General features: G+C 49.6%; 2 protein-coding genes across 11 annotated transcripts; both read right to left on the reverse strand.

The window, feature by feature from the left end:
• Nucleotides 1–86: 86 nt before the first annotated feature.
• On the reverse strand, nucleotides 87–20,467 carry TPD52L2 (TPD52 like 2). Of its 10 annotated transcripts, none has more exons than XM_081292546.1 (9): nucleotides 20,262–20,464; nucleotides 16,733–16,809; nucleotides 13,335–13,483; nucleotides 12,477–12,536; nucleotides 7,238–7,339; nucleotides 3,563–3,589; nucleotides 2,241–2,282; nucleotides 1,296–1,344; nucleotides 87–786 (listed from the first exon to the last, which is right to left on the reverse strand). In XM_081292546.1, the coding sequence occupies exons 1-9, from the start codon at nucleotides 20,284–20,286 to the stop codon at nucleotides 691–693; spliced, it is 627 nt and encodes a 208-aa protein (XP_081148672.1). In that variant the 5' UTR covers nucleotides 20,287–20,464; the 3' UTR covers nucleotides 87–690. The 10 variants fall into 10 exon arrangements, with proteins under 10 accessions (XP_081148672.1, XP_081148666.1, XP_081148670.1 ...); XM_081292540.1 differs by having other exon boundaries at nucleotides 16,733–16,878; nucleotides 20,262–20,452; XM_081292543.1 differs by lacking the exon at nucleotides 87–786 and adding an exon at nucleotides 957–1,013 and having other exon boundaries at nucleotides 16,733–16,878; nucleotides 20,262–20,453.
• Nucleotides 20,468–22,114: 1,647 nt separating this feature from the next.
• ABHD16B (abhydrolase domain containing 16B) lies at nucleotides 22,115–24,229 on the reverse strand. Its single transcript, XM_081291854.1, has one exon. The coding sequence runs from the start codon at nucleotides 23,825–23,827 to the stop codon at nucleotides 22,427–22,429; it is 1,401 nt and encodes a 466-aa protein (XP_081147980.1). The 5' UTR covers nucleotides 23,828–24,229; the 3' UTR covers nucleotides 22,115–22,426.
• Nucleotides 24,230–26,699: the final 2,470 nt, after the last annotated feature.

Raw genomic sequence — 26,699 nt, forward strand, 5'->3', positions numbered from 1 at the left:
GATTATAAACAAAGCATAAGGTGATGTAAGGCTTGAATTTCAGCTTGAGTCCAAAGAAATAACATTCTCTTAACGATGAGGCTAAAGCCGCTTTAACAAATTTTAATTTTTGAAAAGTTCATTGCATTTAAAAAATAGTGACTCTGCTTCTGTCAAAGCTAGGACATTAGTGTAACAATCAGGCAGCTGCTGACAATGTTTCCTTTCTGGGGTCTCAGAAAATGGACAGTTCTCTCACACAGTTCTCTCATTCAGCATTTCCAGATAAAATGTGGCCAGGCAGTGCCCTGGGTGGTTATTTCTTTCTGTGAGTCAGGGAGGAGAAAGGGAGAACAGAAAATGCCACTCGTTTTATACTCAGTATGTTTCTTCCCTCCATCCTAGTGAGCTCACAAAACTCCCAAAGGGAGTGTGGGCTTTGGCTCAGCACCCTCTGGACCTTCCATGCTGTCCACCTCCTGTGGCCCTGGCAAGGACAGCACAGCAATCTGCTGATCTACTGACTTCAGTGTAAACATCTATGCACAAGACTGCTCTCTAAATCATGCGAAGGCAGCAGCCATATCTGCGTGTGAACGGGCACCAATGTCCTCAAAATCAGCTGCTGGCTTGCCCTGGCTGGTGGCCCCGTTGCTCAGCTGTGGTCATGATGATGAGGGTGTGCTTGCTATAGGTGATGCTGCTGCAGGCTTAGAAAGGTGCAGGTCCCGGCAGCGGCTGGTCACCACCCCCTGTCGGGGAAGGGAGGCTGGCACTGCCATTCTCTCTGCCACCCACAACCTTGGACTACAGAAGAGAAAAAAAAAGAAAACCTGAGAGAGCACATACACAAGGTCAGTCTAAGCCCATGCTCCACTTTCTACATAAGTTTATGCAACATGAACACTGCCCAGCAATGAAAAGGAATGAGTCGCTAGCAGGCAGCAGCCTGGGTGAATCCCCAGGGCCTTATGCAGAGTGAAGAGCCAATCCTAAAAGGCTACCTGCTGTGTGGTGCCATTTATGTGACATTCCTGAAATGACAAAATTAGAGACAGAGAACATATTAGGGGTTGGCAAAACAGGGGCAGGAGGAAGGTGAGCAGGGCTATAAGTGGCACAAGGCAATCCTGATGGGCATGGACACTGCCCCACAGTTCTACGAGCTGTCACCAAGATGTTATCAGTGAAAGAAACCACATAAAATGCATAAAGAACTTGTCAGCATGACTTCCTATAATAACTGAATCTACAATAACAAATAATGTGACAGGTCACACCCCATCCAGAGAACTGGACAGTCCAGGGACAATTACCTTTATGGTTCCCACTCGATCTTCAAACGACTTGAAGGTGGCAGAGTTCCTTTAGAGAAAGGGAAGAGGTATTGGTGTCAAAAGCAGCTGCGTGCTGCCCTCCTCAATGTGAAAGGCCTCAGGGCTGGGTTCTTGTCTAGAAGGAACCCTGACAGCATCCTGAGCTCTCACGGCAAAACTGACACTCCAAAAGGCAGGGCACCCTCTAAGAGTCCAGCCAGGATCATTCTAGGAGTTTCCCAGGTCAGAACAGAGGGCAACCATGCCCCAGATATCACAGAGCCCCTGACTATGTCATGGGTGGGAGCCTGGTACGTCCCTGCCCTGCTCTGAATGATACCCTTGGCTCTTCTGCACTGGGCTTATAGGAAGTCCAGGAGCCCTCCCTTATAACTCAGAGAAGACAAATGGGAGGAAAACCAACGACAGTTCTGCAACTACAGATGGGTGAGGAAGTAGAAAAGGAAGCAAGCCAGCCTGTACCACTGGCGCTCACACAACCAGATCCCCCAAAACAGTCTCCCTGATGAGGATGGGCTCTGCTGAGTTGCAGGGCCTGACTGAGCAGGTGAGGAACAGCAGATGGGGCTGCAGATGTCCCCATGCTGTGACTTGTGAGACCTCCAGAAAAAGCCCATTGCAGAGGGGCCAACTTCCATGTGTAGCCTCTCCACCCTCTCCCTGACTCCACAGGCAACAGGGCCAGGATGTGGGAAGTTCAGGACAGGGGCTCAGTTTGACAAGTGGTCTCCTCTGGTGGCCTCAGGATAAGAGCTTCACTTCCACTAGTTCTTCCTCATTAGCCTAGAGGGTCTTCCCTAGCCCTTGACTGACAGGGGGATCCTAGATTGGGGGTACAGGAAGTACAAGGTATAACTGGTGAGAGCTGCCCCAACCCCCACCCAGAGACACCGAGGCTCTGAAGCAACAGAAGGCACACGTTACCTCATGACTGGCATACTTATCGAGTGGCGGATGGAGTAGTTGCTGCTTGGAAGCATGGTGGAAGCAGAGAAGGAAGCAAGAGTTAGCACAGCGCACCAACCAGACTGGCAGGCACTTGCCAGCCTGGCTCACACAGAAACCAGCTTATCAGGGCAGGAGAGGTTGGACCCCATCCCCAGCAGAGTTGGACCAAGCTGCTAGACCCTTCCACACAACATCCAGAAGGATAAACAATTCAAGGCTCCTCTCTCCCTGCTCCACGTGAGGTGCCCAAGTCCAACCAGCTGTATGGCGCTGTCAAAGGACAGCATTAAAACAGGAAAACTCTTGGGGCTGGGGATGTGGCTCAAGCGGTAGCGCGCTCGCCTGGCATGCGTGCGGCCCGGGTTCGATCCTCAGCACCACATACCAACAAAGATGTTGTGTCCGCCGAGAACTAAAAAAAAAATATTAAAAATTCTCTCTCTCTCTCTCTCTCCTCTCTCACTCTCTCTTTAAAAAAAAAAAAAAAAAAAAAAAAAACAGGAAAACTCTAAAACAGACCTAGTCGGGGACTTTTGTTGTTATTGTTGTTGTTGTGCTAGGGAGTCAACCCCAGGGCCTCAGATGTGTTACGTGAACACTGTACCACTGAGCTACATCCCCAGTCCTAGGCTTGGAGCTTGTGGAAAACCTTTAGTCCACCTGGCCTTCAGATAGCTTCACAGCAGAGTAAATGACCTCTAACTAAAGAAAAGTATCCAAACCAAGTTAAAGAAAAATATTTAAGCCACAGATTGTTCTGGATTTGACTCCAGACCTTCCAGTACCAGCCACAAAAGAGGATCACAGTGTAGAGTTTTGGTGTTGGCCAAAAGGCACACTTTGTCAACAAAGGGAGTAGTCCTAGGAAGGAGTATACAGGGCTCCAAGGTAACAAGTGAGACAAAACTCAATCTGAGGGATCAGGACCTACATTTGATAGGACGGAGATAGAGCAAGAGAGCTGGTATCACCCTCCTACACAAAAGTGCTTCTTTTCAGGAATGAACTCAGGTGTAGATGCTGAGATGCAGTGCTTTGTAAGACTGGGTCAGCCTTCTCGGTGCTCAAGGAGCAGGCAGACAAGAACATCCAGAAGCATTCAGAGGGAACAGAGATGCCAGGGAGGTCAGGGGAAGAGTCCCTCGATGGGACATGCTGCTGGCCAATACCCACACTGAAAGGATGCTTCCATCATACCCACTCTCCCAGCTCCACCCGGCACAGCCTCCCAGGGGCCCTCCAGAGTCCACCTGCCCTGACTCAAAGAAGCCTTCCAAGGTGCTCAGAGCCAGTCTTACCTAAAGGAATGTGAGAACGGATGAGCCCTGAAAGGTGGCAGTAGGAGAAAACAAGGCAGCATTAGGTAAAGGAGGCAGAGTCACTGGAGACCCTCTGCAGCAGCCCCAGAGGCCAGGCTGGATACAGTGTGTAGAGGGGCACTCCACGACCACTCCTCCAGTGCTCATGCCAGCAGGACACATGGGTCCAAGAGGCTCCTGAGAGCACCACCAGCAACCGTATGACCCCATGCCTCTGCCTCCTGGGCATGGTTACATGCACAAGAGGCTCTTGTGTCCATACCTGTTTGGAGGTTAAAGAGGGACAAAAACATGCCTGGAACACAAGTGCCCCACAAGCAGCACAAAGGTTAAGAAATATACCAAGAGCCTGCCAGGTTAAGCCAACACCCCACATCCATACAGTGGCCTGTGTTCCTTCAAAACTGAAATGAAACAAGGAACACCTGTGGGCCAAGAACTTTTGCTCCAGGCTCTGTCACTACAGAGGCCAAGTAGGAAACGTGTCCAAGGGCAGCTAGCTGCTGTCATGGGGCAATGCAGCCAGCTTCTCCTCTGTGTATATCTAGACCCTCCCACTCCGAACTGCTGAAAGCCAAAAAAAGTACACTCCCAACACAAGGAACCCATAGAAGAACAGGTTCACCACCTACAGTGGACACAGAATCTGCTCCTCTTGCCCAAGTTTCCCCAACCAGTAATGAGCCGGGCATAAACCATTCTCTGACCCAAATCCAATTCCCCTTCCTCCCTCTCATCACCTCAGGCCTATGGCACACCAGAGGCCTCTTAGGCCAGGGCTGCTCCAGGATGGGCCATCATAGATATGGGCACTTGTCTCAAAGGACTTGGAACCAAGGCTCAGGAAGGACCTACAAGGGCCATGCACCCTAACCTTGTGCTCTCAACCTCCTGGGTCCAGGATCATCCTCAGAAAGCTCTGAGCTCTCAGTCTCAGTCTCCAAACAAGAAGACTGATGGCCCTTGTCACTTAGTGAGACGATGGTGATCCACCAAGGCCGTGAGAGGTCTGAATTCACACCACTACAAACTCCAAAAGAAGTACCCCCAAGGGAAGACTCAATAGCAAACAGAATTCCCTTTAGGCACCTTGAATACAAACAATCAGATACAGAGAATTGGGCCCTCTGCCTGTTCTAAGGCCCCTGCTTGCCTTAGTTGGCCCCAACGGGCTACAGTAGTGAGCTAGGCACTCAGAACTGTGCCTGCGTCACTACAAGGACCCTACTCATTGCCCACTACCAGAAGGTTACAAACCACGGGGTCGGTGGCAGACTTCAATTCTCAGAAAGAGCACAAGAAAACATCGGAAAGGAGGAGCAGAGAAAAGAAAGGTATCTTTTGCTTCCACAGAAAGGCAGGCCATATGAGAAAGATAGGGCTGGCTGGCTTGAAGCCACTGCCAAAAGCACCCAGGGCTCAACTCTCCCATCAAGCTTCCATCCAGGACACACTGAACAAAGGGAGGGAGGAAGAGAATGAGCCAGCAGCCCAGAGAGAGTAAGAATGCTTCTTGCAGACATAAGGCTTAGCACAGTAGACGCTTTAGCTCCTTACAAAGGTTCTGTGGTAAGATGGACATTTTTAGGAAGGTACAGGCAGCAGCTCTCCACTGTGGCATTGGGACATCTCTGCCTTCCTCCATGGAGCAAGGCCAAGCCACCAGCACTATGTGACCATTAACTGTCACCAACTTACCACCATGCAGCTCAGGTGCCTAAGGAGGCATCCTAGGGAATAGCAGTGTGTTCTCATGAAGCCCAACAGGAGAGTCCCAGCAGACCTTCCCTCACTGTCAGCTCAGAGCTCCTCCTGGGTCTAGATCAGCTGTGGTGAGCAGAGCTGCATGCAGGGACCCCAGCCACTACATGGGACCATGGTTAAAGTCTCAGTGTGGAGGTGTATGCTCAAGGGAAGACACACTAAGCAGCACTCGTGCAGCTTCTACTGGGTTAGACTTTTTTTTTGGTACTGGGGATTGAACCTAGGGGTGCTTTGTTACTGAGCTACATCCTTTTTTGATACATGGTTTAGTACAAGTTGAATTAATCATTTTGAAATGAAATTAGTCGATTGTTAACAAGTCATTCTCACCACATCGTTGAAATTGGCACCTAATTTGCGATCCTCTTGCCTCAGCCTCACAAGTGGCTGGGATTAGAGGTGTGAGCCACCACACTTTGTCAAGGTTAGAAACTTCTAAAAATTAAAAGTTGAGGCAGTAGATTATCTCAAACAAACAAAAGATGAACACAGTTTCTGGGAAGAAGCCATCCCTTTTGCTTGGCAATGTGGTTCCTCAGGTATGCAGATATCTTCCTCACTCCCAATTCAGAGTCAGGGAAGAATACTTATGCAGAAGAGGCCCCGCTAGGCAATTCCCAGGCTGGGAGGCAGGCAGGAAATGAGCCAGCCCAAGCAGAGACACAGGCCAGAGCAGTGAGGCCAGACATTCAGAGCCACACCTGCATCAGCAGCCCAGGGACCCTGCTCACTGCTCATGTCTGAGTCCCAAAAGGGAAGAGGTAAGGGGCCAACAGCACACACAGAATGCTCAGCCACTAGATTCTTTTTTTTTTTTTTTGTACTGAGGATTGAACTCAGGGGCACTCAACCATTGAGCCACATCCCCAGCCCTATTTTTTTTTTTTTTGGAAGCCCAGCCCTATTTAGAGACAGGATCTCACTGAGTTGTTAGTGCCTTGCTATTGCTGGGCTGGCTTTGAACTCATGATCCTCCTGCCTCAGCCTCACTGCACCACTAGATTCTTGAGTGTGAGAATGGGCATCCAGAAGCCACCTTTGTCAGGGCTGGGGTGAGCTCAGAGACAAGGCCTGCTTAGCATGCTCAACACCCTGGGTTCCATCCCCAGCACCACAAAAAATAAAAGAATGAAAGAGGAGGACCAGAAATCTTTGACAGAATGAGGGCTGTCGGGGCTACAGGGAGGCAGGCCCTGCAATTCAGAAGTGAGGGGACTGGTCCTAGGCACAGCTAACAGGGCAAGGCAGGTGGCCCCCAGTGACAGGCCCAGGATGCTATGAGCATGAGACCCATAGCTCTCACACCCCACAAAGTAGGCTTGCACAGGCACACAGAGGAGCCCAGGACAGGGAACTCGAAGCAAATGTACATAGTCTGGCTCACCCCCTCATTTCCTAGACTCTTTCCAGCTTGCTGAAGTACCTCTGATGGCCCCAAGGTTCCTACTGGCTCTGAGAGACAACACTCAGAGGTGGGGTCTTCTGATCCCTGACTGCACCTTCTGCACCCTGGCCCAGGCAGACACCTGAGCAAATACCAGACTGAAAGTCAGTTCTAGAAACAGCTTGTGGTCTGCCCAGACTGAAATCCCATCCTGAACCTGGCCCTAGGCCCTATCATTGCCTCTCAACACAGCTCCAGAGAGAAAACCCTCCCCATCAGTCCTAAGTGTCAGAGGCAGTGAGTGGACTAGTGTCTATCCCTCTCTTAAAGAATAAAGAAATGGTCAAAGGCAGACAATAGGAGGCACAGGAACACCCCAAATGTTCACATGCAGAACAGCCCAGACTGGCATGGCCACTCCCAGGCAGAGGTCTAAGCCCTGGCTTCCCACAGGGCTTCTTCCTACTCCTCACCCCACTGCCTTGACCAGACCTTGAGGATCTCACCTCATGTCTCCAAGCTTCCTGCTGATGGCAGAGCCCACGGTGGACAGGGCAGCAGATGTCTTCTGTCCTGCCTGTGAGAGGGTTTCCTGGGTCTTCTTGTAGCTAGGAAAAAGACACACCAGTTAGACAGACCAAACAGCAAGGACAGTCACAACCCATCACCAAGGAAACCCTCCCTGTAGCCCGGAGAATAGCCACAGGAGAATACCCGAGGGAAAGGTGGGGAGGAGTGTGGCAGTGGCAAGCAGTGCTGAGGTGCTGTGGAGGCAGCGCCCAGCTGCCTCCCTCACTGAAGTCTCACCTCCAACACCCAGAGCTGCAACCCCCACCTTGTGGGGAGACTTCACCTTACAATCCAACCTCCCCTACAATGCACCTGATACTCAGCCCACTCTGCTGTCTTCTCATGGCACTTCTGACTGCTTGAAAATGACACCTGCCTGCTGCAGAGAAAACAGGTTCCAGAAGCCCTGGGTCTGGCTATACACCTGGGTGAGCAGTGCTAGAACAGAAGCCAAGAAAGTCCCTAGCTCTCTGCCCAAACAGGCAAATGCAGGCCCAAGGCTTCCCCTTCCTTTTCTCATGAGACAGTCTTTTGAGGGGAGAAAATGAAAGCTCACTGCACCCATTGAAGGGACCAGGGGTGGGGCAGCATCCACAGTGCAGACTGGCACCTGTGGGGTGACCTCCAGACAAAGGAGCCCAAAGCAAAGACCTCCTCTCCAATCCCCTTTAGCCCCTTCCAGCATCCACCCACAGGAGGGCACATCCCATTGAGACCTGCTGGCATCGGCATCAGGAGGAAGGGTACAGGGTGGGCAGTCAGGATGCAGAGGCTGCAGGGATGGCAGGGACATAGGCCCACTGTGAAAGCCAATACCTGAGGCTGCTGGCTCTGGTCCAGCAGCAACCACAAAAGACATGCAGCTTCTAACATGACAGAATCTGCCGCCAGACTCAACCAAAGCCTTAGGGACCACAGCTCAGTGTGGCAGCTAGGAAACGAGGCTGAGTAAAGGGTAGGGTGGGGCTCTCAAGGCTGATAGTATCACTGGGCCTATGTGAGGAGCTTCCTCTGGGAAACCCGGCTAAGCCTGAGGGAGCAATGACTGAGATCAGCCTTGCAGGAAGGCACAAGCTTCTGTCTCTATCAGTATCATCAGGCTGCAGGAGGCACCAGCAATGACCTTCTGAGCTCTTCTTCCCCCATCCTTCCCACTCCTAGTAGACTGCTATGAAGGCATCAATTGTCCTCCTTTGCCCTCCCAATAACTGTCACCCAGCAGGCCAGGAGACCACAACCCAGGGCAGGGGCAGGTGTGGCAGCATGCTACACATGCAGCCCCAAGGACCAGCACTACAGCCTCCTGGACTGAGCTGGTACCCCCTGCTAGAACACACTCAAGGCCCAGCCACCTGAACCCTCTCCTGCCAAAGCAAGGGAAACAAGACTCTTATAAGCCACAGAGTGAAGCTGAAACTAGGGTGTTCTCATCAAACACTAAGAACAAGGTAACCAAGGACTGGCAACATACAAATTCAGAAAACATTCCCCTCACTTTTCCCTGAAAAACCACACACACAAATCCATGTCAACATTCTGTGGTCTATGGAGTGAAGAGTCTAAAGTAGAGGATTTAAGGAAAAACCCTGGAGCTATGGGTGTGACTCAGTGGCACAGTACTTGCCTAGCAGGCTTGAAGCTCTGGGTTTGATCCCCAGCACCAGAAGAAAACAAAAAATCCTCACAGAATCTCTATTTGTGGTCAAAGGGTGAAGCTGCAGAAACTGAGGATGGACAGAAAATGAGCACCTGCATCCAGGGCTGCAAAGGGCACAGAGGGTCCAGAGGCAAGGCAGCAAGCTGGTAAGCAACACCTCATGAGGAGCCACTGGTCCCGCAGTGCCATGAGCCAAGCTCACACCAAGATGGGCTCTCTAGCCCTCAGCACTTCTGGGTGTGAGACAGGGAACACAAGAAGTCCCCTTTAGAAGTAGGAGCCTCAGGGCCAGGATGCAGCTGCCTGCACAGGTCTTTGCAGGACACCAATATCATTAGCCCCCACCCCACCCGCAGGCTCCAACACTGCAACTCCGATCTCTATACTCCTGGCTGAGGAGGGCAGGGACTCCACCTCTTTCATAGGTTCCAGTGCCTTGGGTCCATCAGGGGCCTCCGACACTCCCTAGAGACATACGAAGTTGGCTACCATCACCACCTAACAAGATGGAGGCTGAGACCAGGAGGTTGAAGAGCAGAGCTAGAAAGCTTGTTCAGGAGCTGTGCAACTCCAATTAGCTCCTCTCTGTGAGTTATTTAAACCTTTAGAGAGTAGAGCCCAGGGTGTGTCCACTGGCCAGTATGGAGATCTGGTGGATGTCCTTTTCCCTTCCTTTCTCCTGAGTTTCCCTTTTGAGGCTGCCCCAGTCCCACTCAGGCCAACTAGAGGAAACCAGCTCTCTGACCATAGCAACTAGTCCACTGAGACTCATACCTGGGCTACCTTGTTGTTGGTCACCAAGGATGAGTCTGGGGCTTCTCTGGCAGGAGAGTCCTCCCAGCTCCCCCTTTGGCCAATACTTTTTAGCATTCTGTCTGCTTTCTGTCACCTGTAACCTAAAGAACTTAAAGTGGACCAAACAGTAACCAAGAGTGTGGTCTGTTCTTAGCATCAGGTTTTCAGCAAGATCAACCTACAAAAAGAACCTAACAAAGTGACGGTTTCATAACCAATGAATTGTGCTGCTGGCAGCAGCATAAGCTATGTGAGCATGGCACAGCTTCCTGAGGGCTAAACCCAGACACACCACATGCTCAGCCACATTCCCACTCCACTCCTCCAGGGTGCTGCTGGCTGAAAAGAACCTATTATACACATGTGAGTCAGGAAAGCCATCAAGCTCATTCCTATCACCTTCCCCTGTAAAAGCTCCGGGAAGCTGAATGCTGTCAACAACCCATCTCTTGCAGAATGACCAGGATAGATGCCCACCAGGCAGACACAGGACACCAATATCATCAGCCCCCACCCCGAGATGCTCTATCCTAGACTGTCAGTACAGAAAGGCCCCTGGTTCCAGGTTCCAGAAGCATCACTATGACAACTCCCCCACACCAAGGGAACAGGTTCTCCCAGGGTAAGCTCTTGGAAAGAGGTATTTCACCTGAGTCATGGATTTGTCTCAGAGGGTCAGAAGTCTATATGTCCTAAAGCTTTTTTTAATTTCTGTAGTTCTGAGGACAGAACCCAGGGCCTCACACATGTTAAGTAAGTGCTCTTTCACCAGCTCCTTTTTTCACAGTTGCCCAGGCTGGCCTGGAACTTGCAATCCTCTTGACTCAACCTCCTGAGTAGGTGGGATTACTGGTGTGAGCCACCATGCCTGGCTCTCCCGAGCTCTTTGAGAAACTATGTGAGATAATTCCCCAGTAGCTCTTTATCAGGTGGCTGGACACACACAATAGGACAAGTTTCTCAAGACTACTTTTGGGTTGAGTCTGCGTTGTGAACCTGTCTGCATACTCTGACCCACAGATGACAGATTGTCTCCTTCCCAGGGACATTCTCAAAGTCACTGACTAGTGCAGCACTAACAACAGTCCACAGGTGCTCCTGGACACCTTGGGCAAATATCTGGCTGTTGAACCAAAGCACACAAACGGCCAGAGCTTCCTAGAGCCTGGCTCTCATGTGACATCAGACAGCAAAGTCCTCAGGCACAGCAAGCCAAACTGGTTCCTAAGAACCTTTGAGACCTCAGCAGCAGCATTTCCTCCCAGCCCAAATGGGGAAGGACCTTGCGCCTGCATTTTACAGCAATCATGAGAGCACATCTTCCTAAACAAGTGTTGGAAAGTCCCACATAAAAAGACGTCTGAGCCAGGTATGGTGGCACAAGCCTGTAACTGCAGCAACTTGGGAGGTGGAGGCAGAAAGACTGCAAGTTCAAAGCCAGCCTCACCAATTTAGCAAGATCTTATTTCAAAATTTAAAAAATATACATAATAAAAAAGGCTGGGGCTGAGGATGTGGCTCAAGCGGTAGCGCACTGGCCTGGCATGCGTGCGGCCCGGGTTCGATCCTCAGCACCACATACCAACAAAGATGTTGTGTTCGCGGAAAACTGAGAAATAAATATTAAAAAATTCATATTCTCTCTCTCTCTCTCTCTCTAAAAAAATAAAAAATTTAAAAAAAAAAAAGGATGGGGATGTGGGCTGGGGATATAGCTCAGTTGGTAGAGTGCTCACCTCACATGCCCAAGGCCCTGGGTTCAATCCCCAGCACCCCACCACCACCCCTCCCCACCCCCCACCCCCACACACGGCTGGGGATGGCTCAATGGTTAAGTGCTCCATTGGTTCAATTCCAACTATTAAAAAAAAAAAAAAATCCACAAAAGAGATGTCTAAAGGCTGGGGTTGTGGCTCAGTGGTATAGCACTTGCCTAGCATGCATGAGGCACTGGGTTCAATCCCCTGCACCATATTAAAAAAAACCCTAAATAAGCAAAATAAAGGTATTATGTCCATCTACAACTAAAAATATTGAGAGAGCGAGAGAGAGAGCAAAAGAGAGCTAGAGAGAGACGGGGGGAGAGAGGTGTCTGAATATCCTCTACCCAATTCAAAGACATTACAATCAGACTGGAGCACAGATAATTCATGCTAAACATTAGCATGTCATTTAACAATCAAAACAGCAGAAGTAACTGAACTACAGCTCTGATAAGACACACAAAGCTATTCATGTGTAATCCACCCTCCACTGACATGCTGCGTGACTGACAGAGCAGCACCTCTCACACCACAGGACTTCTTTGTGATCCCACCAGCACAGCTTAACCTCCCACCCACCCAAGAGCCCCTCAGTACAAATGAAGCTCTAAGACCCCAACAGCTGGAGTTTAGTCTGTGGGGGAAAGAGGACAACAAACAAGAATCCACCACCAGCAAAAGCACAGCAGATGGTCCTTGCTAAAAGCCAAGAGCACCTGCCCAGTTCAGGCCCCACATCTAAGGCATAGAAGCTTTAATGTGATCTGGTGGCTGAGTGAATTTCTTTCAGCTGCTATGCCCTTCCAAAGGGAGCTCAAAGGATAGTTTTATTTGTACTTGAGAGGAAAAAAATAGCCAGCATATGCTAAAATGCAGTTGGTGCCAAATGTGCACAACTTCCCCACCCCAGGGAGTCAGAAGGAGGAACGGAGGAAAGGGCTTGATGGCACAGGCACTCACAGGTCAGACTGGGTCACTTTCTCATTCCACTCTCCAAGTTTCTCAGAAGTTCTCACATAGCTAAAAACAGAAAGTCTGTGGTAAATATTTAGGATGATTTAACCTCGGGCTTTGAACTGCTGATGAAACTTCTTCTGAAGACAGAAGGACTAACTGGCAGGAGCACCTGCCCTCCAACCTGCCCCAGAACAAGCCAAGGCCAGCTAAGGCATTGGCAGAGCGGAGCTGACTACTCATTTTCTACCACACCAAGATGGCCTTGATCTTTTATTGAAAGAAGGCTTCCAGAGGCAGTACTGCTCTGGGGAGCTGGGAGAGCATAGCTCTGAGCCCCAGAATGCTCTGACAGCCACCCTTTGGGACTCAAAACCTATAATATCCCAAGGCAAGAGTGTTGGGCTTCCACAAATGAGGTTTTGGAAATAAAACTTGTCCTGTCCTGTGAGACACAGCTTTCAGAAACATTTCATCTCCAAAGACATGCTGTGTCGAGGAGCCACGGGGCCAGGGCCATAACAGAAGACAGCAGAGGACACATGTTCATGTCAGCAGACCTAGAAAACTCACTCTCGTTGAGGACCTAACAGGTGCTCTCTCTAATATGGACTCTGAAACACCTTCCTTTTGCCAACTTCTGCTTGGGCAACTAGCGTGTCCATCTACCTTTTGGAACATGTATACTCTAAGTAAATACAGGTATGATCCCTGACTCAAAGCCTCTGTCTAGCTGTTCCCAAGCAGATTTCCTCAATCCCTATGGCTGAAAGTATCTGGTCTCCAAGTACTCATACTCTCCACCTGCAAGACAGAGCCACTCTCTCCAACCAGCAGGGCATGCCCCCTAGGCATGGTACCTACGCGTTAGAGACCTGCACATCGTGCCAGCTCCTGGACAGGTTCTGCTTCAGCCCCCCCAAGGTAGAGAGGCCCAACCTCCTTTTCAGCTCTCCACAGTGCCTCTCCTTGGCTGCCAGGACCTGGCGTAGAGTGACAATTTCTTCTTCCACCTACAAAGCACATAGTTGACATGATGGGCCATTGTTACTTCAGGAAGTGACCAACACCCTCATCCATGCTGCAATAACGTTTCTCAGAATTATGTAACAATTTTCTGCTTACAAAAATACATCCCATTTTTAGGACTAGCATCTACAGCAGCATTTTTTTAATCTGACCAAGCTCCCCACTTCTGGTGAGGCTGTCATCAAAGCAGTGAGAGGTATCTCAAGGTGACCAGGTGAGGCCTGTCAGAGCTCTTCCCAGGGAATGGGCATATGCATGAATGAGAAGCAGCTTCTCCCACTGAGCTCTGGGTCTCAGCTTGGACACAGCAACACCTATGGGGGAATCCCCTATGCACTGAGAAGGAAGCAGAGCGGAAAGATTGAAGGGCAGAGACCCAGGTGACAGAAAAACATTCCTATGACAACACGGGTACTTCTGAGGCCAGCTCCAGCCCCTGGCAAAAGCCAGTTACACAAGCCAGGCACCATGATACACTCCTGTAATCCCAGACCCTCTCTCTAAAGTGCCCTGGGTTCAATCATGGTACCAAAAAAAAAAGCCAGTAACACAAGCCAAAAAGTAAATTCTCTTTTGTGCTTAAGGCAGTTTTGAGTCGAGTAACACAAAGATTCCTGATAATAAGGACTTGAATTTTCTTAAGTCTTAAATTCAAAAATGAAAGAATTCTGAAGTGAGCATCCTTTGAAGCCAGTTTCTATGTTAAGTAGTTGTTATAAAAAACTCCCTTTCGGCCAGGCATGGTGGGGCACTCCTGTCGCCCCTGCTGCTTGGGAGGCTAAGGCAGGCAGATCACTTGACCCAAGAGTTCAGGACCAGCCTGAGCAACACAGTAAGACCCTGTCCAAAAAAACAAAACAACAACAAAAAAAAATCCCTTTCCTAAAAAGCAGGGGCAGGGCTGAGATTGTAGCTCAGTGGTAGAGCGCTTGACTAGCATGCATAAAGCATTGGATTCAATCCTCAGTATCACACAAGCATCACATAAAAATAAACAAGTAAAATAAAGGTACTTTGTTCATCTACAACTAAAAACAAATTTTGTAACAGGGGTAGGGTTGTAGCTCAGTAGTAGAGCACTTGCCTACCATGTGTGAGGTACTGGATTTGATCCTCAGCACATTAAATAAATAAACGAAATAAAGGTATTATGTCCATTTATAACTAAAAAACAAAAGCCAGCTTAGGGCCCACTTACTACTAGCTTATTTTTTAGAAAACAATTCAAGCCAGGCACAGTTGCACATGCGTATAATCCCACTGGTTTGGGAGGCTGAGGCAGGAGGACTGTAAGTTCAAAGCCAGCCTCAACAATTTAACGAGACCCTAAGCAACTCAGCAAGACCCTGTCTCAAAATAAAAAATAAAAAGGGCTGGGGATGTGGCTCAGTGGTTAAGCACCCCTGGGTTCAATTCCAAGTTAAAAAAAAAATAAAATTCAAATGCAATGACTAACAGGGTGCAAGAGCATGTAGTCTAATTGTCTTGGGGAGCATGTAAATTAAAACTTTTTTTTTTTTTGAAAGGCTGCATTCTTTTGTTGTTCTTGTTGTTGCAGATGGACACAATACCTCTATTCTTTTTATGTGGTGCTGAGGATCGAACCCAGTGCCTCACACATGCTAGGCAAGCTCTCTACCACTGCTCTATGACCCCAGTCATTGAAACTTTTAAATGACACAAAACCTCTTCATCTTGTAATTCAACTCTGAAAAACACTCTGTGGCTTCAGTTTCTAAACTGACACACTCTGAAATAAAAGCAAAATCTCTTTAAAGCCCATGCTATTTTTCCCTCATCCTCCTTTCAATCCAAAGATAGTTCCATGATGTCCTCCTGGTCTCAAAGTTGGTCCAAAGACCAAGGTCCAACGGCTCAACTCGTTCTGCTTAGACTCAAGTCTGGTCCCAGAACACTCAGGACAGAGCTGCCCTCTGAAGACAGAGAGAGACCTACACAAAGAGCAGAAGCCGACTGGGAGGGCTCTGAAGCATGACGGAAGCCCACAGCACAGCGTGGAGCCTGCAGAGCCCCAATTCAGTCCAGATGGGCACCAAGGTTAGATATTTAACATTAAACTTGGCATCATGGATTGAAATCAAACTCTTGGGAGTTGTCTTAAAAAATACAACTCAAGGGCTGGGGTTGTGGCTCAGTGGTAAAGCATTTGCCTAGCATGTGTGAGGGCCTGGGTTCAATCCTCAGCACCACATACAAATAGAGGTACTGTGTGCAACTACAACTAAAAATAAATAAACATTTAAAAATACACACATACACACACACACATATATACATATACATATACGTATACATACATATATATATATATATATATATATATATATATATATATATATATATACATATATATCAGCAGACCTTTGTTAGGAGAATTCAGGTTGATATCTGCCACGACAAAAATGGAGTCAGAAAGTGTCAAGTAACTGGGAAATAAACAGGGTGGAGGTCTCCACCAGGAAGGAAGCAGGAGACTTTTGTTCTTAATTCCTATTTTACTCTTAAGGGACTCTTACCTTCAAAACAATAAAGCACCGTCAAAACAAAATTAAGGCATATGTATTCCTATGGTCTTAAAAACAACTGTCAAAGCCAGGTACAGTGACCATGCATATAATTCCACTACTCGGGAGGCAAAAGAAGGATGGCAAGTTCAATGCCAGCCTCAGTAACTTAGTGAGACCTTTTCTCAAAATAAAAAAGGGCTAGAGATGTGATGTCGTTAAACACCCTTGGGTTTAATTCCTCGTACAAAAAAGAAAAGTTCCAGGCCAGCGTAGGCAAATTATGAGAGCTTGTCTCAAAATAAAAAATAAGAGGGGCTGTGGCTCAGTGGTAAATCCCCAGTAACTCCCCTATAAAAAAGAAAAAAAAAAGGGGAGGGGGGAACACTGTCAAATGTTAACTCCAATGGAGAAAATCCCAGCAGACAGCATGCTCAGAGAGGTCAAACCTGAGTAGATGCTCCCCTAAAAACCTAAGTGCCAGGCAGAGGCAGTAGAGATTAGGGTCTACTTCTACCGCCAGTGGTTCTGAGTCTACTCCACAGAGTTGGGCACATAAGGAGATAAACATGTAATAGGTGGGAACACAGTAGGTGGGTAATCCCCCAGGGCAATTCCTTCAGACTATAGGCAGTGCTCTGGCTCCTCATTAATCCAAGATGGCCTGGACTCATGAACACCCCAGGACAGACAGCCAAATCACAGCACCTTGGCAAGCTCGGCCCTCAGCTCCTCCTCCTCAGCCTCCGTCAAACCCTCAACAGCAGGAGTCCGGGCAGTCACACCTGGGTCGACAGGGACATCGGTCATGAAGTCAGACAGCAGACCTTTGTTAGGAGAATTCAGGTTGATATCTGCCACGACAAAAATGGGGTCAGAAAGTGTCAAGTAACTGGGAAGTAAACAGGGTAGAGTTCTCCACCAGAAAGGAAGCAGGAGTGATGGGACAGGTGACAGGTAGAGGGAAAGAGACTAGCAATGCTCCTCTATGAAAGACCTGTGAAGACAGCCTGGGCATCAGATGGAAGGCAGGTACTTCTCAAGCCACCTGAGAGGCAAACCTAATACCCCCAGTGCTGCTGGAGCACGCGAAATACTGGGCACGGCAGCCAAACCCTGGTTTCCCTGTAAGAATACTATCTTCCAAGGCAGAAAACCCTGGCTATAAAGAAAGTGGCTGAATGTAACAGACTTCGCATTTTAGAGCAAAGGAGTTTAACACGGCCATAAACACACAAGCAACACCTTGCACTCAAATGGTCTGCCAGGAACATGCTAAAATTACAAGGAACACGTGCTAGTTATCCAGCCACTGCAAGAAACCAGCAAAAGAAAAAACACCTTTGATGTCATTCTTGAACCCCATCCCACAGCCAGACATTAACACATGCAGAGGGGGGAAGGGGGCGTACTGCCTCCCCACACCTTGCCACACTGGATCATGCTCTAATTCCTGTAGTCGCTATTTTTCCTTCACATTAAGTGTATCTTCTTGTCTGCACTAAAGGCCCAGAAGACTCAACATAAGGAAAAACATTACTTCAGTTCTCTCCAACTACAAATATATGACTTATTGTTTAGTACCTTTTTATACAATCAACACTGAAAACATCTTCCCTCTTAACCAGCATTTTCTGTGAACAAAAATAGTAATTTGTATTCCAATTAAAATAAAGGCATAAAGACTGGAAAGAAGGAAAAGTGTATTTTTTTTTTTTTTTTTAGTGAGAGAGAGAGGGGGACAGAGAGAGAGAGAATTTCAATATTTATTTATTTTTTAGTTCTCGGCGGACACAACATCTTTGTTGGTATGTGGTGCTGAGGATTGAACCCCGGCCGCACGCACGCCAGGCGAGCGCGCTACCGCTTGAGCCACATCCCCAGCCCGAAAAAGTGTCCTTAATCAAAGTAAAGTTTGTCAACTGTACAAATTCTAAAGAGTCTACTAAAAATAAACTGAATGCACTGAAACCAGCAATGCTGTACTTAGAGCAGTGAGCTGCTGGACAACGTGGCGCACGCCTGTGACCCCAGCAGCTCAGGAGGCCAAGGCAAGAGGACTACGAATTCAAAGCCAGCCTCAGCAACTTAGTGAGACCCCGTTACAAAATAAAATATAAAAAGGGCTGGGGGTGGAGGGTGCTGGGGTTGTGGCTCAGTGGAAGAGTGCTTGCCTACAAGTGTGAGGCACTGGGTTAGATTCTCAGCACCACATTAAAAATAAATAAATAAAATAAAGGTATCGTGTCCATCTACAACTAAAAATAATTTTCAGAAGTAGTCATTAAAAGAAAAATAAAATTCAAAATATAGGGCTGGGAATGTGGCTTAGTGGTTGAGTGTCCCTGAGTTCAATCCCCAGTACCAAAAAGTAAAAGTAACTGGCTGCACCTTGTTTTCTTCACATGTCCCACACTGCTAAAGCTGCACATTTTTCTGGCATTCAACAAGTGCTTATAAAATAAAAGATCTATTTCTTCTATCAATGATTCTAATTTTTAACTGAAATCAACCTACATTATTTTATTTCATCATTCACTGTATTGAGACTCAAGTTCAGTAAGAACCTTAAAATCACTACAAGTTTTCTCCCATATTTTAAGAAATGAAGCACTTTTGACAGTTTCCCCTATAAAGCTAAAACTTGGTCCTATAGAAATCACCCCCAGATAGAAACCAAGATACTGAACTCATCACTAATTTACAGAAGGGATTAAAATCAGGAAAATATCTTACCAATGGTACTACAGAAAATAAGTGTGGAGGTGCTGCCATAGACAAAAATTAGTGAGCTAAAGCATTTAACCGTAGGGGGTAGGTGAGTCTCAACTCTCAATGACTATACTCATCTACAAAATGAGGGTAACACAAGGACCAATCTCAAAAGGTCACTCTGTAATAATAAATAAATAAATCACTTGAGACACAGGTTTATGGTGGCTATCTGCACATCATAAATGCTCAAGTGTTTTCTGTATTCCCATGATCAGAATCTAATAGCTGTGATACTCACCTCAACTAAAGATGCAAGTAAAACATTAAAAAGTCATCTTAATTTATCAGAGATGGAAATTCTACACTCAACTATTTTGTATATAGCCACCAAAAGCAGGAAAACTTCCAAAAATGTATCAGAACTCAGGAATTCCAATGATTAATTAATATGCTGATACAAGCCAAACAGTTTAAAAAAAAAAAAAAAGCTTCCTGAACTTGTCAAAGTAGTTATATCTATGAGTATTCAGCATCCCATTTCTAGAGCCCCAAAGTGGAAGACATATTTGTACCATCTTCTCTAGATTTTAATTTCCCGGGCCAGGACACACAACTGTAATTCTAGTGACTCTCGAGGCTAGGGCAGGAGGATCTTAGGTTGAAAACCAGCCTGGACAATTAGTGAGTCCCTAAGCAACTTAGTGACACCCTGTCTCAAAAAATACAAAGGAGGGGCTGGGGTTGTGGCTCAGCGGTACAGCGCGGCCTCGCACGTGCGAGACCCTGGGTTCAAGTGAAATAAAGGTGTTGTGTCCAACTACAACTAAAAAAATAAATATTTTTTTAAAAACACAAAGGACTGGGGAATGTGGCTCAGTGGTAATCCGTCCCTGGGCTCAATCCCCAGTATCAACACACACACACACACACACACACACACACACACAAGATCTTAATTTCCTGGGCCCATTCCACACCCCTCAGTAGCCACCTCATACTGTCTGGGCGTCTGTTCCGGAAACAGGCCGGGTGTGCGGGGTGTGCCCCTGACTCACTCCAGCCTCTTCCCAGGAGGCAACCCCATGAGAGCCAGGAGCAGCGCTGCCACCCAAGGGGCGCGGCGCTCAACGCTGGTTCACCTCCTCTGGCCGCCAGGAGCCGCCTACGACACTCGGCCCGGGTCCAGGGCTACCTGGGTATCCCCGACGCCCTGCGCAGGGACGGAGGCGGGCACAGCCAACAAGGGCAGGGGGTGAATGATGCTGCGGAAGCCGCCCGGAGTGAGGGAAACCCAATTGAGAGGCGGGGACGCCAGTCCCAGCGGAGGCCCGGAGGGCCGCTGGGAAGAAGCCGAAGATGCACACTGCGACCGTCGCGAGCGTGGAGGTCAGGGGCCCGCGGGGACTGCAGAGCCGCGGGGCTGTAGGGCACAGGCTGAGGGGGCGGAGGCGGCGGAGGGGCCCGAGCTGCGAGAAGCGGGACCCGGGAGGGGCGGGATGCGGGGCGGCCCGGGCCCGAGTACCTTGGCCGGCGGAGTCCATGTTCATGCGCCAGCCGGGCCGCAGCTGGCGTCCGGGCTTGGGTCACCAGCGCTACCGGGACCTAGGGGCGGCACCGGGAGTCGCCCACCAAGCACTCGAGAGCCAGCGGAACGATCCGCCCGCCGCGGCAGCACGTAATCATCGACGTGCCGACCCACTTCCGCTTATGCGCGTACTGCGCCTTCGTCCCGCCCCTACAGGTGGCGTCCAATGAGAGCAGTCTTTGGTCCCGTCTCCCTTTACCCGTGTGGCCCTGATAGGCCAAAGCTGCAGGCAAAGCCGGAAGTGGAGGCTGGGGGCATCCCTCCCAGGTTGACTCCACCAGCGAGACGCACAGGTAGAACGGCTGTCAGAGCAGGAGCCCGGGAGAGGTGGGAAGCGGGAGGACCATCTAACTTGGCGTCCGACGCGAGGCGCTGAACCCGCGGAACCATCGGGGCGTGTGTGCAGCTGCCCCCAGGAGCCTTGGCCGCGTCAGACCCAGGAGATCCTACCAAGGCCCAACCCTTGACCTGGGGGGAGTCGGCCTCTCCTCCCAACCCCCGCAAGTCTTTTTTGTCCTAGTTTTCTTTTTTCAGATTGTCCTCTTTGTGAGCACAATTGTTTAGGGTTGCGCAGAAAAAGACCATGATTCGTACTGTGCCCTGTAGGCGCCGCTGCCCGCCCCCTGGTTCAATTCCTAGACCCCTGCCTGATCTAGCGCGTCTGCGCCAGCAGAGTTCTCACAGACGTGGACACTGCGGGGACCTCCTCGCTCGCGCCTGCGGGCTAACCCTGTGTGTGCACCCCACAGTTTTCTCACTTCTCACAACAACCTGTGAACCAGTACTAGCACCCTCGCCGCTTTACAAATGAAGAGACCGAAGCCAAGGTAACTTGCCCAAGGTCATTCAGCTAGCTGAGGGGCTACCAGGATTCCAGAGATTTTGGAATAAGATCCTGCCTGACTTCAAAGGAGAGAGGCTTGACCATCAGGCACCAACTGCTAAAACAAGTCCCACCATGTTCTTTCTTTGGCCCTTGCTCACTCTTGGAAGTCAATGGTATTCACACCCTGTCAAATCTATGATTGCCCTAGACTGACTGTAGTCCCCACTTCCAGCCAGGCCACTACAGGTACTGGTACACACACACACACACACACACACACACACACACACCAGACCTGGAAGCCTACTTTCACCTGGCTGTTCCTACTTTCACCTGGCTCCCCTCTTCCCACAGGTGTTTTTCTAGTACTCATAACATCCAGGTGATAATATACATCCAGATGATAATACTTACCATATGATAATATCTTGTTGAGGGGTGCCCAATAATACATCATCCCACTTGCCACCTTATTCAATCCAACCTGGCCAGCCTCTGTCCACAAGAGGCTGGGGATGACAGGGACAGCCAACACTCCCTGCTTGAGGAAGCCACTACATTAGATGTAGTGGTGAGCAGAAGCCTTCTCACATTCTGTGTTGCATCCCTGAGCCATGAACAAAGTCCAAGCCTGGCCCGAGAGTAGGCCCAGCAATGAGTAGTCAGTGCAACTATCTCTAGGCCCTGTGCCATCCTGTGCCAAATTACTCCAAGTCTGCAGTCTCCATGAGCTGTCTCCCACAGAATGTAGAGGTGGGAAGGCAGCCCTGCAAAGCAACTAAAAATGTCTACCTGCTGAGACATTGTGGCCCTGCAATGCCGATGTCCTTTCACAGCTAGGGACAACTTGTACACTTAATCACTGAGGGGACATCCTCTTCTCAGGAACCATCCCCAAAACCAAGGCCAGGTTAAGGGTGCCTCCCTGTGGCCCCAGAGCCTGTTCCTGACAGTCTTTTGCAATGACAGGCACCCATTACACAGCATTGCCATAAATTGGGTCAGGTTCACCGTTGCATTCCTTTTGGGAACTGGGACATGTGTCCAAAATTGTTTGTGGAAGAGAGAGGAAAGAGGGAGGTATAGAAAAACAAAGGGAAGGTCTGAACACCCCAGGGAATGGTAAGCATGATCCACACATACTACCCAACCTCCCCAGACTCCAGGTCAGGACTCCCTGCAGGACCACCTTCTCTGGTTGGGAGTGTAGAAGGGGAATGGTCCTAAGGCCTAGAAGGTGTACAGGTACCCATGCATCAGCCTTGGGGGCCATGGGCTACAGTTCCCAGGGCAACTGGAAGTCCTCGGGATCCAGTGGGCTGCAGTGAGTTGCCTCCACATTCTTGAGGTGCTTGTGTGCCAGAAATAGTGCCAGCTGCCGGCGCCGCCGCGGGCTGAGACCTTGGCCCACAAGCCAGGGGAAACTAGGCCCATGTGGCCCCCAGTCCTGGTCCTCCAGCTCCTCCTGGCAGCCATCACGGTAAGAGCGCAGCGTGGCCAGGCACCACTCATCATCTACACGGTAGCGAGCATAGAAAGCTGCCTCCTGTGCCAGGCTGCTGGCTCGCAGCCAGCGGGTCACAACAGCTCGGCCCTCACGTGCCATCACAGCTGGGTATCGGTGCTGCAGCAGGCGCAAAAGCAGCTCATTACCACGGTTGCCCTCCACGTCGCTGGGTGGCAGGGTGGGCAGGTGGCTGGAGGTGCTGACCACATCATCCTGCGTTCGTCGGAGCAGCAGCACTGGGCCGGGGTAGCAGCACAGCTGCTCTGCAACATTGAGGTTGAAGTGCTCCCGCACTGTTCGTACCACCAGTCCCTTCCAGCTGTGGGGCATGACTTTCAGGGCCAGTGGCACAAGATCATCAAAGGTGGCATCCAACACCAGTGCACCCAGCTCTGGGTAAGTCATGGTGGCCCAGGTAGCTGTGAAGCCACCGATAGACCAGCCATAGACCACCACGTGTTTGGGCGGGAAGTGCAAGCGGTGCAGGGCGTACTTCACCACCACATCCATGGCGTTGGCATCGTGCTGCGGGAAGGGCGCGCCTGTGCTGCCGCCAAAGCCAGGGTGGTTCCACCCCAACACAGAGTAGCCGGCCTCAAGTGGCGCTGACAGGCAGCCCATCTCATAAAAGCCCGCGTTGCCTTCGCAGCAGATGACCAGGCGCAGGCCCTGGCCCTGGCTACCAGGTTGCTGGCGGCGATCCATGAACATGGTGTCTATCTCATTGCCATCACAGGCAACCAGCTTGGCGCGCCGGCCATGGTAGCGCTCCACGAGGCGCTCCTGGCCCTGCTGTAGTAGCGGCAGCAGTGCGCGTGTCATCAGGAACATGGAGCCTGGATACACGAGCCAGCGGCCTAGTGAGTGAGCCAGCGCGTAACTGGCGAGCTGCCCTGGCAGCTCCCGGATCTGCTGTAGGAGGCACTGGGTCTGGCTTCGAGCCCCATGCGGAGGGCGCCCTTGCACATCCCCGCCCAGTGCCGCGTCACGCAGTAGCCAAACACCCGCTGCTGCCGCAGCACACGTCAGCGCGCGGTGACCACTGCCTGCGCCGTGCACGTCATCCCAGCGAAAGTCCACTGGCCAGTTGCGGAAGTTGTAGGTGTAGTTCGCAGTCAGATAGATCTTGAACACGTGTACCAGCGCCTTCACGAAGCAGATGACACACATTGGTGCCAAGGCTCTGTGCTATCCGGGGCCCAGTCACTGGGCTAAGTATCAGAGGGGGACCCAGGCCCGGCCCAGCGGGCGGCTGCGGGGGCGAGCGCCTCGCGGGGCAGCCTGGGGCATACCTCCTCTGGATAGACCCTAATGGCCTTTGTGACCTAGACCTTCCAGGACCATGGGGAGGCTGCATCTACCCGGCACAGACCAGCTTTGTGAGTCACTGTTGCTGAGGGAAGAGGTGATACTAGAGTGACGGGCACACAAAGGTTCAGAGGTGTGAACCTCAAGTTTTGCCACGCCCTCGGCAGGTCCTGCCCCAGCACCTCCCTCTTTCTTATCTGAAGATGACCACAAATGGACACCTCCAAGGTTGTTGGGGATAACCTGCCCCCTGGGGTCCCCTGGTGTATACCTCCCCTCAAGGACCAGGTCAAACAGGGCTGCTGCTGGAGCAGGGAGGCAGAATTTACTCCTGGCCTGCAGCTCTTGCCGCTGTTCCCGTTCCTTGTCAGGAAAGAGAGTGTGGGCAGGCTGGAAACTCCCCTCCCCCACCTCCTCTGGATCCTCTTTTTACTGGCATCAGCAGCAGCAAAGACCTTCCCCAGGTGGGTCCTGCCAGGCTGGGTTCCTCTTTTCCAGTCCCTGGTTGAGCCGCCCCTTCCCTTCAAACCACTCCACAAGCTGTACCTTCCTCTTTTCTTGAGGGCTCTGGTGGTTCTCAAACTTTTTCTCATACACTGGAGAGGGCCAACCCACTTGAGGGTCAAGGGGCAGATATAGAGGCCACCAGTTGGGCACCATTCAGGAGACTTATTTAATAATTTCCAAGATAGAAATAAAAATGCAGAGGGCTGGGGATGTGGCTCAAGCGGTAGCGCTTTCGCCTCGCATGTGTGCGGCCCGGGTTCGATCCTCAGCACCACATACAAACAAAGATGTTGTGTCCCCCGAGAACTAAAAAATAAATATTAAAAATTCTCTCTCTCTCTCTCTCTCTCTCTCTCTCTCTCTCTCTCCTCTCTCACTCTCTTTAAAAAAAAAAGAAATAAAAATGCAGAACCAGGAAAACCCAAACAGACCTGAGAGCCTGAGACACCAGGCTTTGGGGAAGAGAGATTCAGGGCCTCAAGAGCCCCCTCTGACTCCCCTGCTCTAGGTTGGATTGGAAAAACCACCTGGTCTAAATAGCCCCCTCTGGCTTTGGGATCAGCTAAGGGATGCTGCTATCTGTAGAAAGCTGCAGATGGGACAAGGATTAGTTGATCCCCCCCCACACACACTTGGGGTTTCCAATAAGTACAGAATATATAGTTAAAGTTGAATTTCAGATAAGCAGCAAATACTTTATGAGTATGTTCCAAGTATTGCAATCCCTGACATCACAGTGGGCATAGAAGTGTACCCATTAAACTATTGTTTTCACTTTCGGTACATGAGATTTCAAGACTTCACTATGGGCTGGGGATGTGGCTCAAACGGTAGCGCGCTCGCCTGGCATGCATGCGGCCCGGGTTCCATCCTCAGCACCACATGCCAACAAAGATGTTGTGTCCGCCGAGAACTAAAAAATAAATATTAAAAATTCTCTCTCTCTCTCTCTCTCTCTCTCTCTCTCTCTCTCTCTCTCTCTCCTCTCTCACTCTCTCTTTAAAAAAAAAAGAAAGAAAAAAAAAAAGAAGACTTCACTATAAAATAGCTTTGTAGTCAGTCAAAGTGGTGTGTGCCTGGAATCCCAGTGACTCAGGAGGCTTAGGCAGGAGGACACAAGTTCTAGGCCAGTCAGCAGCTTAGCAAGACCTTGTCTCAAAATAAAAAGGTCTGGGGATGTAGCTCAGTGGTAGAGAACACTGGGTTCAAACCCCAGTACTACAAAATAAAATAAAATAGATTTCCTGTTAGATGATTTGTCCAGCTGTTGTTTAATATAAGTGTTCTGAGCACATCTAAGATAGGCTAGTCTAAGCTATGACCTGCAGGTTAGGTGTATTATATACTTTTTTTTTTCTTTTTCAGTACTAGGAATTGAACCTAGGAGTGCTCTACCACTGAGCCACATCCCCAGCCTTTTTTATTTTATTTTGAGGCAGCTTCTCCAGTTGTTGGAATTATAGATGTATGTCATCACACCTGGCTTTTATTTATTTTATTTTTTTTTTAATTTTTTTTTATTTTTTTAATATTTATTTTTTAGTTTTCAGCGGACACAACATCTTTGTTGGTATGTGGTGCTGAGGATCGAACCCGGGCCGCACGCATGCCAGGCGAGCGCGCTACCGCTTGAGCCACATCCCCAGCCCACACCTGGCTTTAAATGAACTTTTTGCTTACAATATTTGCAACTTATGACAGGTTAAACAGGATATAACCCCATAATAAGTCAAAGAGCATCTGTATTTAAAAATTGTTTGTTTGAAATTCAAGTACAAGCCAGGCCTTAATCCCAGTAGCTGGGTATAAGGATGGTGTGAGGCCTTAGCCTAAGCAACTCCATTATAAAACCTTCACTTTGAAACCTGCAGTCTCATCTCACCATGGAGCCCTCCAATATGATCATCAGGCTTAGCCTGACATAAAGAAGTCACTTCTCCCCATCCCGACAAATTCAGAGTGAAGTCTCTGGCATGTTGTCCTCTCCCCGATAAGGGAGAGAGACAAGAAAATCAGAGTGGGGACCACCAGACCAGATACTTTAACCCAAAGGCAAATGATATCACTGATAAATCTGTGGCAGCTGATAGGGATTGAAAGGGTGGTCAGAAGCCCCCAAATTTAGTATAAATGATAGAGCAAATGAACAGACATCCAGCCAGCCAACACTGATGCCCCCCTGCTGGAGAGCCTGAGGAGGACCTGGACTGACATCCCAACTCTTCTC

Source organism: Spermophilus citellus, assembly GCF_964194105.1.
Source record: "Spermophilus citellus genome assembly, chromosome: 4".
Classification (NCBI taxonomy): Eukaryota; Metazoa; Chordata; class Mammalia; order Rodentia; family Sciuridae; genus Spermophilus; species Spermophilus citellus.